Source organism: Xyrauchen texanus, chromosome 33, assembly GCF_025860055.1.
Source record: "Xyrauchen texanus isolate HMW12.3.18 chromosome 33, RBS_HiC_50CHRs, whole genome shotgun sequence".
Classification (NCBI taxonomy): Eukaryota; Metazoa; Chordata; class Actinopteri; order Cypriniformes; family Catostomidae; genus Xyrauchen; species Xyrauchen texanus.
Window position 1 is genome coordinate 25,980,417 of NC_068308.1, and position 21,306 is coordinate 26,001,722.

Below are 21,306 nucleotides of genomic sequence, written 5' to 3' on the forward strand. Positions count from 1 at the left end.
ACCCTAGGCTATACCCCCCTCCAATTTATTACACAAAACATTTGGAACGAAGAATCAAAAACTAAAAAGCTTGTTTCACATATGCAAGCCACAAGACAATTTCTCAGAGAAATCAACAGAGACCTGAAAATAATTGTTTTGAATAAATTTGCAACCACAAGGGTTGCAAAAACAAAACATTCAGGGCATGATGTTTTATAAATGTTCTTTGTTTGTATTTCTTCAAGAAGACACACGATATTCCTTTATACTTGACAGTTGTGGTATACAACACCAATAAAAGTTATAATTTTCTCTCAGAATGCAAACCAAAAAATGTATTGGTCAATCAATCATAGCCTAAATTACCCGTTTTGACATTTTCCGGTAAAGACCCAGTGCAGTTAATATGCATACAGGAATATTCCAGGGTTCAATACAAGTTAAGCTGAATCAACAGCATTAATGGAATAATGTTGATTACCACAAATATTTATCTCGTTCCTCCATTTCATAAAAAAGCAAATAAGGAAACATTGGGGCATTTACAATGGAAATGATGGGGCTAATTTTAGAGGGTTTAAAGACAGAAAGTGAAGCTTATAACTTTTATAATGCATGTACATTATTTCAGCTGTAATATTTTTTAAATGTCGCTTTTACGATCGTTTTAGGGTTTACGCCGTTGCAAACATGCCAACAATTTTATCACACTAAAACCACGTTAAAACACTTTACGTGTTTTGTGGCTATATTTTTTAAACATTGAGTATTTTCTGGAATTTTTACGGTAAGTTTACAGATTTGCCCCATTTACTTCCATTGTAAGAGCCTCAATGTAACCAAAATAATTGTTTTTTTTTTTAAAGAAAAGGAGGGTCAAGTCAAAATATATTTTTGCAGCAATCAATATATGCCACAAATGCTGTCAAATGAGCTTAACCTGTATTGAACCCAGAATATTTATTTAAATTAGTTTAAATTACTTCACTCAGTTTTGACAATAACTGTGCTGGAGGTTTCAATTCAAGTATGTGATATAATTGGACAACATACAATGTCTTATATGGCTAGAAAAGAAATGCCCTCACAAATGGAAAAATGTGTTGTTGTTGTTGTTGTTTAAGATTGCTCCTTAAAGGGATATTACACCCTGAAATGAAATACAGTCATCATTACGCTTCCTCGTGTTGTTCAAAACCCATATGACTCTTTTTCCTCCGTGGAACACAAAGGAGATGTTAGGAAGAATGACAGCTTCAGTCAACAATCACTATCATTGTATGGAAAAAGAGGTGTGGGTGAAGTCATCAGTCCATGTGAAATACATCCAGCTCACTAGTCCAGCAACTCCTAGCAGCAGGATAGCTGCATTGCCTCTCGAAGATGAGGCCCGTCTCTAAGCATTTCCCCTGCATCAACACACACCTTAATGATCACACCAGTATCGACACACATAAATACAGATCAGCATTATAAAGCAGGTAATGTGGACTGCCATGTGTTCATTGCTTTTATCCATTCAATTTTAAAGATAAATAGATTTATGCTCCATATTCTTTCCCATCTTACAGCTTTATTTGAGTATGCATGTAGACTGCATCAATGATCCTGACAACATAAATAACAGCAGCTGCCAATGCAAAGTCAATGTGGGCTAACATAGTGCAGTGACGAGGAATATTTTTTAGTTCTGAAACTATCATTTGAATGAAGATCAACGTCTTTGTAGATCAACAAAACATGTGTATGGTTTAGTTTCACTCCACTTCATTGGTTAATATACATGCAGGATTTATCATGCAAGAACGCTGTCTCAAACGTTGGATATAGTGTCAAAATAAAAATCAACAAATCCACAGAGATGAATATTTCAAATACTTATCACAACGCTATCGATGTGTGAAATGTAACAGATTTGAAATTGCATAATTTATGCAAATTAACTAACTCATATTCCACACTTTCAAAAAAGGTAAACCATGCTAATACGTCAAAGCAATCATCAAAGTTTAATCCTTCCTTTCAAAATAAAGTTTTAACACACTGTAGGTGTGAAAATAGATAAATACAGAAATGCATCAAAGGAAATAGTTACTGCAATTAGTTGTAATACACAGCTAGTTAGTTTGTGTGGGTTTAATTATTATTATTACTAATTTGTAGAATTTTTATTGACCCTCTGCTGGACTAATCATTATAAGTCTTTATTTTTCCCTTCTAAAAGATTATAGGAACTAATATCTAAATTTCAGTTACACAACTGACTAGAGAGTGGGAACGATAGCAGGGAAAAACATTTGAACCCATCTGAACATCAGATAAAGAATGAGGTGGTCGTTTTTTCTACATAAACTGGTTGTACATTTAATATTGTTCAACTACAACAAACAACATTTTTGGTTTGGGCTATTTTTATCAAGTAGTGTGGTTATACAAGGGCAAAAGGAATGCAAATCAGAATACGAATCAGAAAATAAATGTGCCATAGATATCTAGGTATACATTTACAAAAATACTTTCAGTTCTATGATCAGTTGTTCTTTTAGTACTCCTTGTCCTTTTCAACCCAAGAGTATCAGGGTTTTAAAGGCTCTGACTGAAAGGTTAATGAGAGGTTTAGTTCTCATAAGCATAAATAAGCATAATTTACCTGAAAGCCAATAAATGTAAAGATGTGAACAGTCCAACAAATACAAACATTTCCTCAGAGTGAAACCTGCCAACCAACACTTAAGAGTTTCAGCTTTGGGTAGAGGATATTTGTGGGACACCACTTTTCGATGTTAGGCACAAAACAATTACTTTTAGAAGAATTTACTGTCCAACTAAATTCTTAAACTTCAATTCTAGATTGCCACTACAAATCATTCACAAACACACGCAGAAAGTTTTCAAATCATAATTTAAACACTCCATTTACCTACCTAATTTTTTAATACTTATAATTGCACACTAAACAGAATAAATGAAAGAATATAAGTTAACTCTGCAAAGGATAACTGAATGTATACATGTTCAGGAAAGCAATGAGATTAAGTAAAAAACAAATGCACAAAACTTTCAATTTTAAATTAACTACAAAACAATCTACGATGTTGAGGATATTGAGAGTATATGATATATTGTTGGTGAACTAGAAATTGAGTTTTCAATGAGATACGGATCTAAGAAGTGTCAGAACAATAATGAAAAAAATGATAACTTCAGTGCTGACAAAAATGTTTTGTGAAAAGATGTATTTTTACAAAGAGGACCAAAACCTTTGTAGGATTAGGGCCTTTTATTATAACCACCCTACTTGGAAAACAGTAAACTGTATATACAAAACTGTAAAGACAGTGTACTGCAAAAGTAAATGGCAAACAATACTGGTGATCAAATTAACATACAAAATCGTTTTGTGTTATGATTGGCAAATGTGCTTATTATGAAGCCTCTCACAAATCCTACCAAACTTCATTACTGCCAAGAACCATTGAATCTCTCTCATCAACAGCAATCAGATAGAACTTGCATCCATAAAATCAGAAAAGGTAAATAAAAGATATGTACTACTGCAAACAACCAATGAACCGCAGATAACTGAAACCCAAGAGTCTGTATCACAAAGTTGCTGTAATTTAAAAACTTTAAATGTAGAAGAGCTATACATTTCTATATGACATTTTAGGATTTTATTGTAGTTGTACAACATTCCCTGATGGCCTGTGTTGGCCGTTAACAGATACAGAGGAGAAAAACGTCAGAAGATAATAAAGATGATATTGTCCATTTGAAAGAAAAGAAACGTTAAAAACTCTCAAGTGGGGAACAAGTAGATCCTGTTGCATTTTGAGAGTCTTGCTCAATGTTGTCCCTTTTTCCTGCGAGAAAAAAGTTCCACATGTTGGCCATACGTACATACATACACACGGGCAAACTCACACACATACGACCATTACCCACAGCAACAGCTTGACATTTATTCTGTGGAAGGAAAAGACAGTAAACACACATTAGAAAAATTTGTATAAAAGCCACAGACAGAATGAATTATCATTGACAAACATTTAACTCAGATTTAGAAGCAGATGTGGGCTTAGGATGCTTAAAAGGCACACTTTTATATTAATGTAGACTTATAATAATTGTCTTTGTGTGCATTACATCATTGCAAGATTAACAGTGTCTAACCTATGTCAATTTCTTCGCCTTGTTGTACAACGAATCAACAACTTTGCTCATGTTCTGTATGGTTTCTAGGGCTTCCTCATAAGTCTTGTCCACAGGGGGCTCCACAAATATGATGAGCACTCCTTCTCCTTGGTCAAGGATACCTACAAAAGTCAATACAAAAATCTGACAAATGAACACCATATTTTTTGAGTGGATTTAATTTTCATTATATTATTAAGTTACACAGTGAAGAAAAATTGAAAATGATTGGGAAGATACTTACACTTTTTCTTGGTCTTTTTGCTACTTTTTTAAAATTAGATATCTTAAAAATACCAAAACTATTTCAAGCATCTTTAATATTAAAGATCGAGGTCAATTCCCTGGTGTCACAGTTACTGCTGTAATGCTCGTCCAAAAAAAAAAAAAAGAAACTAATATTTTATTTTAATATAATAAAAAATTTGACTTACCATGAAACTTTTTGTCCAGGATCATTTGTGAAAGTTTCCTCTCAATATCATCCTGTGGGCCACAATAAATGCCAGACAGAGCTTTTTATTTCTAGTGTAAATCCAATGATAAGTTTAAAAAATGTATAACATTCAACTTATAACATTTAATAACTTATATTTTTAGTTTAGTGGTCACACTGTGAGCTGCAATTCTTGGCAATGTGATTTCATAAGCTTGACATTTATTATAGCTTTAATTTATTTCAGAACACTTTATAATAACTAAGTGGTATAAAGTATTTGTAAAGCATTCCATTATAGTTAATTGATCATTTATATATTATTGATCCTACATTAATAAACAACATATAAATAGTATGTTATTCATTTATATGCACTGTATCAAACAATTATTGTTTAACAAATTTATTAAACAGTTTGATAATGTTTTTAATTCTTAATTAACAACTTGTTAATCACACCTAAGTGATGTATTTTAGTTGATGCAAACCAATGATAAGTGTCGAGAACATTAAGGCAAAAATTCATGGTTGATAAAGAAATTATATATGCATTTATGTAATTAATTGGATATACATATAAGTGTAATTAATGTGTTTATTACAGTTGTATTATGACCTTTATTAAGCAATAATTGCTTCAATAAATTGCTAGTAAACAGTAATAAAAACACTAATTAAGCAAACACTGATGAGCCAAAATATTATGACCACCTGCCTACTATGATGTTGGTCCTTTCCGTGCCACCAAAACAGCACCAACCAGCCGAGAAATGGACTCTAAAAAAACCCTGAAGGTGTCCTGTGGTATCTGCACCAGCAGCATATTCTTCAATTCCAGTAAATTGCGAGGTGGAGCTGCTGTGGATCTGACTTATTGGTCCAGCACATCCCACAGATGCTAAATCGGATTGAGATCTGGGGAATTTAGAGGCCTGAACTCTATGAACTCTTCATTATGTTACTCAAACCATTCCTGAACAATGTGTGCTGTGAGGCAAGGTGCATTATCCTACTGAAAGAGGCCACTACCATCAGGGTATACCACTGCTATGAGGGGTTGTACCTGGTCTGCAATGATGTAAAGGTAGATTTTAACATCCACATGAATGGCCGGACCCAGGGTTTCCCAGCAAAACATTGCCCTGAGCATCAAGCTCCCTCCACCGGCTTGTCATCTTCCCCCAGTGCATCCTGGTGACATCACTTCCTCAAGTAAACCGCACACTAGTACACAGTCGTCTACTGCTCCAAGTTCCAGTTTCGTCACTCGTGTGCCCATTATAGGTGCTTTTGACCGTTGACAGGGGATATCATGGGCACTCTGACTGGTCTGTGGCTACGCAGCCCCATATGAAGCAGGGTGCAATGCACTGTGTGTTGTGACATATTCCTCTCATAACCATCATTAAAATGTTCTGTGACTTGTGCCACAGTAGACCTTCTGTTGGTTTGGACCAGACGGGATAGCCTTCGTTGCCCTCGCACATTGATGAGACTTGGGCGCCCAACACCCTGTCACCAGTTTGTGGTTTGTCCATCCTCGGACCACTGTCGGTGGATACTCACCACTGCTGACCGAGAGCACCCCACAAGCCTTGCCATTTCAGAGATGCTCTGACCCAGACATCTGGCCTTTATCAAAGTCGCTCAGGTCTTTACTACTGCCCATTTCTCCTGCATTCAACACAATGACTACAAGAACTAATTGTTCGCTTATCATGTAATCTACCCAGACCTTGACATTGTTAGGAGATGATCAACGTTATTTGCTTCACTTGTGAGTGGTCATAATGTTTTGACTCATCAGTGTATTTGTAATTAACAGGATATACCTTTATGCTTCATTAATGTGTTTATTACAGTTGTATTATGACCTTAATTAAGCAATAGTTGCTTTAATAGTAAGTGTTGCTAAAACAGTAATAAAACACACAATAGCATAAATGTATATCTAATTAATTTGATGTACTCCTCAAATGTTCAAATAGGCACTTTTTAACCACTGGTTTACAACAACTAAAATATATCAGTAATGTATGATTAACAAGTTGCTTATAGGAATGTTCCGATCAGGATTTTTAAAGCCGATAAGATCACCAATCTTTTTGTCACCTGATCGGCCGATACCGATCATTGCACCTTTTATAAGGATCTCTGACATAACTGGCTATATATATATATATATATATATATATATATATATATAAGCTTGCTGTACACTATTCATTGAATTTTCCTCATCCCAGTAATATCACTAAAACAAAATATTCTCTATATAAAGATAGTCTCTATATAGCTTAGTCTCAAACTGAAGACACTGATAACCCATAGGTGCAATTAAACTTAATGTGACATTTTTGGTAATTGATTCATTGTCATTGTTACATATAATTATACCTTATTGTATTCCTCATTAAATTATGGTATCTTAATATTGTATAAAGAGCCATTGTATTTATAAATTCTTGCCCTGGCTTTTCATTTAGTTGGATGATGGTATTAATAGTTAGCTTTTCAATTGTTGCTGCTTGAACTTTAATGAGGGGAACACTCGGTCTCTCATGAGGGCAAGAGATGAGTGCATGTTTCTGTACTCTACAGGTGCTACTATTGTTAATGCAATTTAATCAAGAAATATGTAATAAACATGTATGAATGAGAACAGCTCATACCTTTGAGAGTTTGATGAGACCCGCTATGTATGTAATCTTGAAGAAAAAATATGAGAGAGACATGAGAAATTGATTCAAAAATAAATTTTTATAGGTCTCATTTGTCAAGAGTTATCTGAACTTCTAGTGTGATCATAAATGGCTAAATTTGTTGAGTTACACACTGCGCACTCCTATTATGATGAGAATAAGACAATACAAGAGAATGGGTCCATTTAAAACATTTGGGGCAATACTGCAACACCAGTGTGGATAAAGTGTTTGAAAACAGAAAAACACAAACGCACACACACCTGTACTCTGGAGAAAGGCTCAATAACCCGGATGAGGTTCTGTTCCAGCAAGTTGTCATAAAGTTTGGCCAAGTGTGTATTGATGATGGGGTCGTCCCTCAGTTCTTTTGTGTACTCTATCAGAGCCTTCATAAGAGTAAGCACAAAGTTGAGAATGACAAAAGGAACGTCTATGTATCATCAATTGACGTCAGTACAAATCTCACCTTTTCAAAATCTGCTAATGATCTGTTCTTGCTGGCTTGTGCTATACATCTCAGTGCATCTGTCTGATGGAGGAAATGGTACTTAATGAAGGCACAGCACTTTTACACTAAATGTAATACATTTAATTTAATTATTACACATTCTTAGAGTTTTAAAAGAGCGGGGAATTTTCATTAGATTTCTTACCTGTCTCCCTGCATATCGTAGAGCCAGTTTGCCACTGATCAAGGACTGTACCTCCTCTGGCCTGGAAGACAAAATTATAGCAAGACATCAGTAAGTAGGAGTAAAACATAATGGAAACACTAATAGATCAACACTTTCATGTCTTTATTTTTATAATTCATTATCCTTTTTGTATTATAAGCTACACAAGAGTCATTAAGCATGGGCTTTGCATTATGGAGATACATTTTACTGAAAAGATATGAGAGCCCAAGCATAAATCAGTAAGGCAATGTTACATGATAGAACTTGGCATCACTATTCACAATAAGTGTTGAATTATCCTGTGGCCACCCGCACACAAACAGGGATAAACTAAAAGTGATTATCTCACTTACAAGCTGAGCATGATCTTGCACAGAAGCATGTATTTGAGTGCAGTGACAGCCTTGGGACTGTCAATGGAGTTGTAGCCCTCAAAAGCCTCGTAGAAGTAAGAATAGGCTGTTTTCCAATCTTTTTCTTCAGCCGCATGGATAATACCTGGATGGAAAATGTACATACCAATAAGATGCATGCTCCCAATCTAATAAAAGAAAGCATGCTTGAAAATCAATAAAAAGACTTGCCTGACTGCATATCAAGTGCTGCCTGGAGCTTTGGGGGACAGTAAATGGCATTGGCAGTAGTCCTGGCTGAGGTGAGGGCAGCCCTGGCTTTGGGAAGGTTGCTGAGGGCATGGTAGGTTTTACTCTCCAGCAGCTGAACCTCAACCAGCAGAGCTTTATCATCCATTTTCTTTAACTCTTGCAGCAACTGGGTGCCTGAGGAGACAGAATAAAGCTTATAATCTTTAAATCCAAGATAAACAATAGGTCAGATACATACATTTGATTTCTACAATCTTCCTACCCAGCTGTAGGGATTCCTGGTATCTCTTGGTGTCAAAATAGAGAGAAATAAGTCGAGCCTGAAAAAAAAGAAAAATGATATATTTTTATATTGTAATAAACTCCTAGATAAATAATTCTACACTATTCTATAGAGACAAGGAAATAAACCCTCTATGGATAGTTAAAGTTCAAATTAAGCAATACTCAATACTAAAGTGATCAGCTCTGATCCACATTTAGCACATGTTTCCAGAGTAGGCTATAGCTTTCTGTTTGCTGTTATAACATGGAATCTCTACTGGTTGAGCACTGCACAGTATATATTGCCATACTGCCCAGAACTTTTCAACTGGCTTATTACTTTTATCAAACAGCAGTAAAGCTGCAAAATTCTGGATAAACTGAGAATCACAATTTGTTTTGCTTAGACTAAAGATCAAGATTCTCTCAAGATTATGCGATTTACAAATCCTGGACATAAGGGTACTAAACAAAGTAACATGTAATGTACTAGAAGTTCTGACAAAATGTTCTCTACTTCAATCTATGCAAAAAAGTTGTAAATCAAATCTATAAATTTTAAATGACCTAAGTCCACAAGAGGGCGCAACGAATACATTACACACTAAACAGCACCTTGTTATTATTGTAAAAAATTAAATAAAATTAATACTAATAGTTCTGTTAAAAAAAGTGCATAAAAAAAATAAATGAAATGATATAGCCTGTTACTCACATGCTTAGTAAAAAGCAAAACAAGTGGGAAAAAAGCTTCTTTAACAGTTTTATGTCAACTTTTACACAGGTAGGCAAATATGCAATAAAACATTATATTTTTAATATATACACACATATATTCATACACACGCTACCAGTCAAAACTTTTGACACACTTGACTGAAATTTTTCTCATGATCTTAAAAATCTTTTGATCTGAAGGCATATACTTAAATGTTTGAAATTAGTTTTGTAGACAAAATATTATTGTGCCACCATATTAATGCATTTCATTATAAAACTAACATTTTATAAAAAAAAAAAAAGTTTGAAATTGATGACTTGGACCAAATAATAAAGAAAAGAAGCCAATAAGTGCCCAACATAGATGGGAACTTCCTTCTGTTTAAAAAGCATCCCAGGGTGATTCCTCAAGAAGTTGGTTGAGAAAATGTCAAAAGTACATGTCTGCAAATTCTTGGCAAAGGGAGACTACTTTGAAGATGCAAAAATATAACATATATTGTTTAGTCACAACATAATTCCCATTTATGTTATTCCATAGTTTTGATGACTTCACCATTATTTTAAAATGTGAAAAAAAAAAAATATTATATAAACACAAAAAAATATATATAATAAAGAGTGTTTCAAAACTTTAGACCAGTAGTGTATATATTATAATGTTTTTTTTTTTCTTCTTCACATTTTAGAATTATAGAAACAAAATCCAAAATAAACCAAAACTGTGTTATATTTTAGCATTTTCAAAGTAGTCACCCTTTGCCTAGAATTTGCCTAGAATTAGAATATACTCTTGACATTTTCACAACCAACTTCATGAGGTATCACCCTGGGATGCTTTTAAAACAGTACTGAAGGAGTTTCCATCTATGTTGGGCACTCATTGGCTGCTTTTCTTTATTATTTGGTCCACGTCGTCAATTTCAAAAACTTTTTTTTTGAACAATTATATTTGTCAACAAAACTAATTTAAAACATTTAAGCATACACCTTCAGATCAAAAGATTTTTAAGATTATGAGAAACATTTCAGTCAAGTGTTTAAAAAGTTGACCAGTAGTGTATATTAACAATTTAAATTAAAACAATGAGGGCTTCAGTGTCTCTTTTAAAAATTGCTTCAAGCTTTTATAGGAATTATTCAAGAGCCAGTTATTAAATAGAGAACAGAGTAAACAGTGATTCAAGTTTTTCAGCAACAGAAATCAAACATTTAAGAAATTATAATATAAAAACATTTAAAGTAATTTAATCTAAAAGAAAATACTTAAATATTTGACTCTTTACTTCGTGATAATCCCACTAAATTAACACGTTAAATCGACAGCCCTAGTGTGTGTGTGTGTGTGTGTGTGTGTGTGTGTGTGTGTGTGTGTGTGTGTGTGTGTTATATATATATATATATATATATATAGGTTTTGGATAGACAAGATTGACAAATGCTTATCAATAATACTCTTATGGCTAAAATGTCAATATTACTAAATGTTACTAAATGATGACTAAAATCTCAACCGTTTTCATTGACTAAAACTACATTAAAAAGCCCAGACTGTGTCAACTAAAATTTTACTAAAACAATTAAATAAAAAAAGGATAAGGTTGACTAAATATGATAAAAATCCTGTGTCAAATGTACTTTTTAGTTAAGACTAAATTAAAAAACAGCTGACAAAATGAACACTAGTATTCAGTTACCAGGTCATTAGTAGTGCATTAATATATTAATTAGTAGGTGTTTTTAACGTCACTTTTTTTTATCAGTATGGTACCACCTTCGCCTCATTTTGAGCCAGGAAAAACCCTGGTTATGTGGCGATATTTTGGCTTTAAGATAAACGATGCTGAGCAGAGAGGCACTGTGCAAAATTTGCAAAATGAAAGTTGCTACATCACATGGCAACACGAAAAATGCATATCAGCACCTGAAACAGCACAGAGAAAAGTATGATGAATGCATGACGGTGAAAGCCCAGATTAGTAAAGAGGCAGCTGAAACAACAACCTGTAAGCCAAACAAAACAAAGCACTATTACAGATGTGTTTGGGAGCGTCAAGCCATATGACAAGTCTTCACAGAGATATAAAGAAATCACTGACTCCATAACGCACTGCTTGGCAAGAGACATGATGAACCGTTAGCAAAGTGGAATTTCAGAAAATGATCCACACACTGGACAAGAGGTACCAGCGATAAGTAGTACTTTTTAGAAAGAGGATTTGGAAATACCAGTTAATCATAAAAACATTTATTTAAAAAAACACAACAACAACAACAGTTTTAGTGGTATGTTCTTATTTATCGTTCTATTTTATTTAGGTGTAATATTGAGAAAATAACAAGTTTGCATTAATGCAAAGATATTATTTAATTTTGTAAAAATATTATTTTAATTTGAAAACACTATGCATTTATGGGAACTAATTTTCGTGTTATAGTTGTTGTTGTAGCTAGTTTGTATGTTTAAGTTGAGAAATACACATTTCAGCATTTTCAGTAATCTATTTGTGCATTTTCCTTGATAACCAAGCAAGTTGACTCCATTCCATTTGTTTGCCATTTTCCCCAAATCGTGCAGCCCTAATGCCTATATGCCTATAACAGACTGCATGCAGCTTATATACATTTAGACTTCACACAGATCTAACACTTTGAAGAATTTATCCCTTCTGCTTATATATTAACAGCTGTGTTTGCTTTAATATCTCGTCAAGACAGCACAGATTTAATGCCATCTGTTTACACACTCGTAGTTCATTAGCAGCTGTGTTTATATTCACATTGCCTAAAGCGGGGTATTTTGATTAAGAACAGGGTCTCGTGTATGAGCCCTGCTTTCATCACGAGACACAAGTGCACTGGCAGACACATGCATGTGAGCATTGGAAAGCAGCCGGCTGTAATCGAACAGCTCACAGGTAGAACATTTTGTCAGATCTGGGTAATGCCGGTATTTTTTTTAGCATTGGTCTCTGGCTATTATAATATTGAACTGAGCAGAGATTATGTCACACTCCTAGCTAATCGTGGCTGCACCCTGCTGTTTTTAAACCACTTTGCTAGACAAACATCTTTGGCTGTTGTATTTTAGTTTATTCAGCATGTCATGCAGGAGCGCTGTGTTTTGTAGATGCCATAGAAGGATTAAAAGCAAATAAAAACACGTCTTGAAGTGAATTTCTGATTTAAATTTGACCACTTACAAAAGGCATGGGATGTTAATATACATTGCAGAACCGTTGTCATTTAGAAATAGATTGCGTGAGTGTCTGAATCGAGATCGCAATCTTTTGACAATTAATCATGCAGCACTAAACAGCTGCAACAGAAGAATAATAAAAGACCAAACCAAGGTTCAATCTCAAACAATTCTGCTAAATAATTACATTTATTAGCAGAACTATGAATTGTTTATTAGGGATGTGAATCACAAGGAATTTAACAATTCTGGTTCCTTAACAGTTCCAGCAACGATTCCAGTAGTTCTTTTGAGGAAGAATGATTTGAAAATGATAAATGCAATTCTTATTGGATTTACTGTCCTCTATAGTCTGGAGATTTCTTCAGAGCAGAAATAACAAATCAGAATTGTTTTATTTTTTTTTATTTGATGCAATTCTTGTAAAAGGTGTGTTTGCTGACTTTGAGACATATCCAATCCAATGATTATATCCATTTTAGGGCTGTCGATTTAACGTGTTAATTCAGTGAGATTAATTTGATTAAAAATAACATAGCAATTAATCGCAATGCCCACGGACCGTAATAAGGAAGATTCCTGAGAAATGCAAGCTTGTAGTACCACCTGTTTATTCCAGAGGGCAGTAAGTGAAACTTCAGGTGTATGGCAATGCGCAGTTTATACAGAGAACAAAACAACCCTTCAGCAGACAGAACACAAACAAGCGTTACGTTCTTGCGTTCAAAACACTTTCAATCTCAAGCATAAATTCAATCTCAAAATGTACTCGAAGTATTAAATATTATTTAACTTGACACAGTGACCTAAACATTTTATGTTTATGACGCAACGCACCAGACACTACACAAGCATGTCTGATGCAGATGTACATTGACGGGTCCTTAAACAAGCTCTTATTATAAATCTTGAACTGATTGACAAATTCACTTATTGATTGCTGTGAACTGTATGCCAATGATTGGCTTATGTTCAATTATATGGTGGTAAATAATGCACTGTATTCTAAAGCCGCTTTTTGTATTGTCTTACTAACGATTAACTCTTCCGCCACAAGAATGTAATGCATTTTAATAAATTATATAGTATTTTCTTTCATACATTTGAATTATCTGAATATTATTATTTTATATATATATATATATATATATATATATATATATATATATATATATCTCATTTTTAAATATTTGAGGGACTTTCTCAGCAAATATTTGTATATGCGATTCATTAATCTGGACACCATGTAATTAATTTGATTAAAAATTTTAATCGATTGACAGCCCTAATAAAATTCCTTGTATTACAAAACTCATGTATCTTTAATTAAACATTGTCATATGAACCAGTCAGTAACTGCACTGCTTGATTAAAGTCTCACAGGTCTAAAGTCAGCTGACATAACAGTAACAGTTCCAGAGACCGTTTAGACTGTGTTCTGTTGTCTAATGTTGCACTTCAAGCTTGTAAGACTTTAATAGTTCTTATTTCATTTTGAGTTGGACATTCATAACTTGCACATCAGTGTAAGATTAATACTATACCGGACTAGACCGGAAGCGCTGAATGTTTCGGGATGTAGATTCAAAATAACCGGCTCATCTAAATCATTCTTTCAGGAATCAGACCATACCAGAAGCACTGTCTGTTTCACACTGTAGATACAACAGAACTGGCTCATAGGAGTAATGTGTTTGTGTGTTTTACGCTTTTAACCCAGAAGAGGGCAGTTCTCCAGCAGAAATGCGCTGCTGGAAAAGCATTATGGTGTTCCAGCCACATTGGAGGAAAATTCACGCAGGGGAACCGCTAATGGAACCGAAAGTCAAAGTTCATCCGATTCCGGAATTTTGCAAAGAATGGAACCGATTCTGAACAAGAACCGGTTCTCAGTTCCCAACCCTATTGTTTATGTTTCTAGAATTCAATTTGTGTGCAGTGACTAGGGATATGCAGAACTAAAGTAAATTTTTCGACTAGTCTAAAAAGTAAGAAACCCTCAGAAAACAGTCAAAAAATATTGTGTTTATGCAACCCATTTAAAATACTTAATCTATTCCAACAGCCAACTTCGACACTAAATTCCACTTAAAAGGGGTATTTATCTGCAACGTGCTCGCCTTGCATTATGATCATTGTACATTAAATATAGAATGTGACATGCATTCACTGAATCAACATTATCATATACAAACAATTGATTGAATAGTGCAGGACCAATAGAGCAACCCTAATAGGGAATGGTTGTGGTGTAGTGGGCTAAAGCACAGAACTGGTAAACAGAATGTTGACGGTTCGATCCCCACAACCACCACCATTGTGTCCTTGAGCAAGGCACTTAACTCCAGGTTGCTCCGTGGGGATTGTCCCTGTAATAATGCACTGCAAGTCACTCTGGATAAAAGTGTCTGCCAAATGCATAAATGTAAATGTAATAGTCTGTTCTAAACTGAAATCAAGTAAAATTAACTCATTATTAATAGGACATATGTTTGGGTAAGAAGATTATCCAGTAAGAGTTGCAATGTAAAAAAAATAGCTAGGATTGAAAAATATAGGCCAGTGAGAAATTTACAAAAACCTAATGTGTTGTTCTAAACATTATGTGCACACAGAATAAAAGATAGTTTAAGCAGTCGGCACATCATTGAAAATTTTTGATTATCAGGGTAAAAATAATTTGCATACCTAGTCTAAAATTGTTATTTTCTAGACTACTTTGAGCATACATTTTTGATGAGCAACACTAAGATGTCAACATGGTCCAGTGAAAGATGGGACCTGACTCACATGAGGCGATTATCCTGCATGGGAAAATAACTTGCAAGCATTCTCAGATTTAAAGAAGACTCAAATGTGAAAACATCCATAGTGACTTGCAAGCCAAAGTTTTAGAAATCCACTTCCCAAAACCACAACCGAAGTGATTTCTATAGACACTTTGCTCGTCTTTGCGAGAGGCCACGAGTGAGAGAGGGAAGAAGCATGCACAGCCTGAGGTGCTCCAGATATCGCTCTTTGTTAATTTATTAATAATTTAATTATTTAGATTTCAAATGTAAAATTGTGACTTAAGCACATTTTAAATGGGGGAAAATATACTAGTAATTAAAATGTTGACTAGCAGCATCAGTACAGTTTAGTCGACTATCTTGCACATCCCTAGCGGTGACAGGTAGGAGTATATCAGCTATTTTCCAACAACGGGCTTCAAACGTGGCTCTTCCAATCAAATTTCAGAGCTGGAACTTACCATTTAATAAAAAGCACTGGACCATGTCATATATCTGATTGTAGGGACTAGGGCTAGGCATTGCCTGGCACCTCACGATACGATACGTATTGCAATGCATGTTACCCTTTGACATCACAAAATCAGAATTTGATTCGATTAAGAATCAGTTACAATTTCAACTCATTTGGGTATATTTCTATTATATACTGATGTCTGATGTAGAGTATGTAGTTCGACACATCATATTTTTGTCTCTATGTGAGCTCATTATATTGATTTGGAAGTAACTGTGTGCCAACTTTGTTGTGTGTTTCCATGATATGAATACACAAATAGTTCACAATATATTGATATTTGATTGTATCAACAACACCCTAGTAACAACAGTTCAAGGCTGATGCTCAACCATGTTTCTGCATGTTACCTCTAGGGCCTGCCTGAGGAAGGTTCTCTTCTCAGCTTTAGCCCACTCAATGCATTCCAAACACAGCTCGACCTCCTGGCCTGTAGCTGCCTCCATGTCCAGGAACAGATCCAGGAGTGAGCGCACCAATCGTGCAGCCTTTGCCTTGCTTATGGAGATCAGGAAAGGCCTCACAAACTTCAGCAGGCCTCCAAGCTCTTAAATAACATAAGAATGATAATGTCAAAACAAGAAAAAACATTTAAATAGATGACAGAGCTTCCTCCCAGAATGCTGATTCCCACCTGCAGCTTGTCCCGTTTTAGCCAGGAGAGAGCCCAGCTCCAGGATGCTCTGCTCCTTAACACGAACCGCCTCTTCATCATCCTCCTGAACATCTCGTCTCACTGAAAAAGCCAAAATGAGAACAGTGCGTTAGGGATCAACTACAACTAGAGTTTTTCCTGCACTGAATATTATTCAACAGCCATCCAAGCAAAGTTCAAGACACTTAAGAAAATGTAATTATATATGCATCTCATGTTCTGTGCTTTGCAAGCATTAGATTTGCTTCACATCATCTTACTTGATATCGTAGGGAAGACCACAAAACTTGCATTTACCCATTTGAATTCTACAGAGGTTTTTACTTCAAAGTGCTATGAGACGGTCAAACCTCTCAAACGGCTGGACAACCATGACATTCTAAGCACCACTGACAAGGAAAACAGATGCAACACTAGCCTGTGCCATAAACTAACATATATTACGAGGCTTTTTAAAAAAACATATCACACTTACTAAACTTTATCACAGTAAAAAAAAAGTCCAAGTTTTTATTTGCATTTATACCAATGAAAATATGCAGAAAAACAGATTACATTAATTTGAAAAGCTTTAAAAGTTTTTACAAGCCAATGGTTCCGTATTTATATATTTGAAAGGGTTTCAATATAAATCTTAAGATCAGTGTTGTAAAGTACAATAAAGGGCTTTAATGTCAAATTCAAAATGTTCCAAATGTTTCGATTATCAAAGATTAGCTTACATGCATTTCCAATGTAAACATAATATGCAACTATGTAATTATGCTAAATATAAATTCATTAAAAATATGTAATAAACCAACTTCACGCGTGTGGATGACGGTGTACGTCAGCCACCATCGAAGACCATCTTTTTTTGACCCAGGAAAAGCCCTGGAATACCAACACCATTTTATAGCGAACTCTCATACATGGATTAATACAAGTTCACCTAAAGGTTTTATAAGAAAGCCAATGTTAAACACTCTGATGTAAATTAATGATGTGGGGGGGAAGAAAAAAATAAATCACATAAATAGGATATACACTGTTGACTGTTTGGAATAATGTACAGATTTTGCTCATGGAAAGAAATTGGTACTTTTATTCACCAACGTAGCATTCAACTGATCACAGTGTATAGTCAAGAAATTAATAATGTGAAAAATTACTATTACAATTTAAAAATAAACTACTTAAACTACTTCAAAGAGTTCTCATTAAAAAATCCTCTGTGTGCAGCAATGACAGCTTTGCAGATCCTTGGCATTCTAGCTGTCAGTTTGTCCAGATACTCAGGTGACATTTCTAGACTAGAGACTCTTGTTTAGTTGTACATCGGGCCTTCCACATCTCTTTCTGTCCTTGTTAGAGCCAGTTGTCCTTTGTATTTGAATACTGTAGTGTACACCTTTGTATGAAATCTTCAGTTTTTTTGGCAATTTCAAGCATTCTATAGCCTTCATTCCTCAAAACAATGATTGACTGATGAGTTTCTAGAGAAAGCTGTTTCTTTTTTGCCATTTTTTATATATAATATTGACAATAAGACATGCCAGTCTATTGTATACTGTGGCAACTTAAAAACAAACAGAAATAAAATGTTAAGCTTCATTTAACAAACCAAACAGCTTTCAGCTGTGTTTGACATAATGACAAGTGAATTTCTAGTATCAATTTAGCCTGATTACTCAAGGATAAGGTGTTGAAGTGATGGCTGCTCTAAATGGTGCCCGTCTAGACTTGATAAAAAAAAAAAATTTCAAACAGTGATTGTGCTATTTTTTTTACATCAGTAATGTACTGACTATACCTTGTGATCAGTTGAATGCCACATTGGTGAATTAAAGTACAAATTTCCTTCAGAAACAGCTAATTCTGTACATTACACCAAGCTTTTTGCCGCCAGTGCATACAAACCTGTTTCTTGACTCAGTAACAGAATTACAAATGCCAAACACAGTGAGTCATTAATACCTAAACTAAGGTCATGGCACAATACCTCATTTAAAACTTTTGCAAGCAACTCTTCCTTTAAAAAAAAAGGCAATTTTTTTTTTTACCAAAAATATATACTTGTCAAGGCTAGACATACTTTTTCTTATCTACTTAAAAAAAACATACATTTAAGACAAGACTTATGGATCAAGTAACACCGCAACCAGATCCCCATGTCTGAATTGTCAAATTTCAAACTATTATACAACCTGCCAGCATGTTTCTTATGGATCAAAAAATAAAGAAATACAACTTTCTAGAGGCTAATTAGGTTGATTTCATTAAAGGAATTCAACAGTTCATCAAGAAGATGAACAGCTAGTCCTCACAAGCTGTCATAACAAGTCACAGTCCGGATGACATGACAGATCTAAGCGAAACATCTCACTGTTCTCTCCTATCAAACTAAAATTTAAGATGACATGTTCTGCTTAGAATGTAGTAATCTTACAGGTTTTAATAAGATATCTATGATTTCTGAATCAAAAAATAAAAAATACAAATCTCAGCCAATGTCACGCCGGCCAAAGCAGGAATGTCAAATCTTGTTTTAGGGTGGTTATAAAACATAAAATTAAAAATAATACATTTTCCAAATGAAATAGCATGGGCGAACTTATAATGGAAATTTAACTGAAATAACTCCATTGCTTTTGTGTTAAAGTAGGCCTTGTCCTGGATAGGAGGCTACAATTGTAGGCTAACTGTCCACACACTGGATGTGTCACAATACATATACAGCATTGTGGGCATCAAAGGCACGTTCAGACGTTCGTTTTGAATTTTCAAGCATACTGATGACATTCAAATATGCTGTCTTATTCGATTCGAACGTTTGGACGGGACCTTGACGCCTAAAAATGCTGTCTAGGTAGGCAGCTCACAAGATTTTGAGACGCGCGCGCGCGCGCGCACACACACAGTGCCGTGAGTCAGCACCGCAGCACCGGCTCATGGCTTCCTAGCCTCTAAAAAAATGCAAAACCCGGTCAGAACAGATATTCAGAGTAACAAGTAAAGCTTTATAAAAGGCTTTGAAGAGAGTTTTACCTATTGAATGTAAAATGTCAATAGAAGCGTTTCTGTCTGTGCCGATGAGAGACTGAGCTCTCTGAAACTCCACTACTGCCGCGGCTGCCATCTTCCTATTCAAACATTTCATTGCCCACAAGCACTTGCGAATTCTACAGGAAAGGCGTAAGCACGTACGTGCGTGCGTATTGTGGCAGCGTGGGTTTTGTAGTCTTTTTCAAAAAATATATTTTTTATGTAGTTTTTAAATCTTTGTCAGGAAAATGGTCTTAATTCCAGAATTAAAGATATTTTGCCTAAAAGTTATAAATCTCTCAAAATTTACTCTGTTCCGTACACAAAGCTATTTTATGGCTTCTGAAGACATGGAATAAAGTGCATGAGTTTTATTGAGTATTATTATGGTGTGATTTTTGAAGTTTGACAGTCCTAAACCCCCATCGACTTTCATTGTATGAAAATTTATCTTATACATTCTACCAAATATCTCATTCTGTGTTCTCACAGTGACAATAACAAGTAGTAGTAATAGTTTAGTGTTGCATTTTAGCTTTATATTTACAATAGGCCTAGACAGTGTTGGGTGTTATCATTACTAAAATTAAATAAATTACTTTTTCATTGGAAAAGTAAAGGATTACTCTTAATGTTTCAATAATTGTATTACAGTTACTGATGTACTAGTTTTAGTAGGACAATTCAATATAAAACAACAGTGAATTTAAAATCGAAATATAATGTCTTATGTTAACTGTATGTTTTCTAATTAAATGCAGCCTACTAAAAAATGTTGTCCTGTTCATTAATAATTTATTTGATTTTATATTATTTATTTGAAAGAATTGAAAGAACAGTTTCATGTCTCTCCTTGTTTTTTTTTTTATCTGGTCGAGGTTGATAAGGATTTTTGAAAGTAATTAGTAATAAGTAATGCAATTACTTTTCAGACAGAGTAATTAGTACTGTAATCTAATTACACTGTAGAAAATGTAATTAGTAGTTAGTAATTAATTACTTTTTTAGAGTAATTTACCCACCAATGGGCCTAGTTTATTTGTGAATCAGATTATAACTTTATTTAGCACCATTCTGGTGATTGATGTGAGCATTAACTGAAACTCCTGACCTATATCTATTTTATGCATTACACTGCTGCCACACTATTGCCTGATTAGATAATCACATGAATAAGCAGGTGTACAGGTGTTGCTAATAAAGTGCTAAGTAAGTTCTAATCTTTGTATTTGTCATACAATATTGTTTGTTAGTACTAAGTAAAAAATGTAATCATAAACAAGACATTATTGCTTTTGGGGAGTGTGTCTGCTACCTTTTTGAATCAAGCGAAATACATATCTTATCATGACTTTTCAACACTGTCACTGAAAACATGAAAAAAAATACAGGGGTCCAATCCAAAAAGAAATTCCACTTTTGAAAGTGTCAAAAATTATCAACATGCCAAGATATCATTCTTTTGAGAAGTCAGTCAGACTCAGTCCTAACCAACAATATTATAAGAGACAATGTTTACATTATTCTATATTA

At 34.4% G+C, this 21,306-nt stretch overlaps 1 protein-coding gene across 1 annotated transcript; it reads right to left on the reverse strand.

The window, feature by feature from the left end:
• Window positions 1-1,546: 1,546 nt before the first annotated feature.
• LOC127626832 (26S proteasome non-ATPase regulatory subunit 11B-like) lies at window positions 1,547-19,879 on the reverse strand. Its single transcript, XM_052102907.1, has 13 exons — window positions 19,777-19,879; window positions 16,729-16,830; window positions 16,445-16,641; window positions 8,865-8,922; window positions 8,582-8,776; window positions 8,351-8,495; window positions 7,974-8,034; window positions 7,787-7,849; window positions 7,581-7,706; window positions 7,288-7,323; window positions 4,611-4,662; window positions 4,156-4,298; window positions 1,547-3,948 (listed from the first exon to the last, which is right to left on the reverse strand). The coding sequence occupies exons 1-12, from the start codon at window positions 19,865-19,867 to the stop codon at window positions 4,156-4,158; spliced, it is 1,269 nt and encodes a 422-aa protein (XP_051958867.1). The 5' UTR covers window positions 19,868-19,879; the 3' UTR covers window positions 1,547-3,948.
• Window positions 19,880-21,306: the final 1,427 nt, after the last annotated feature.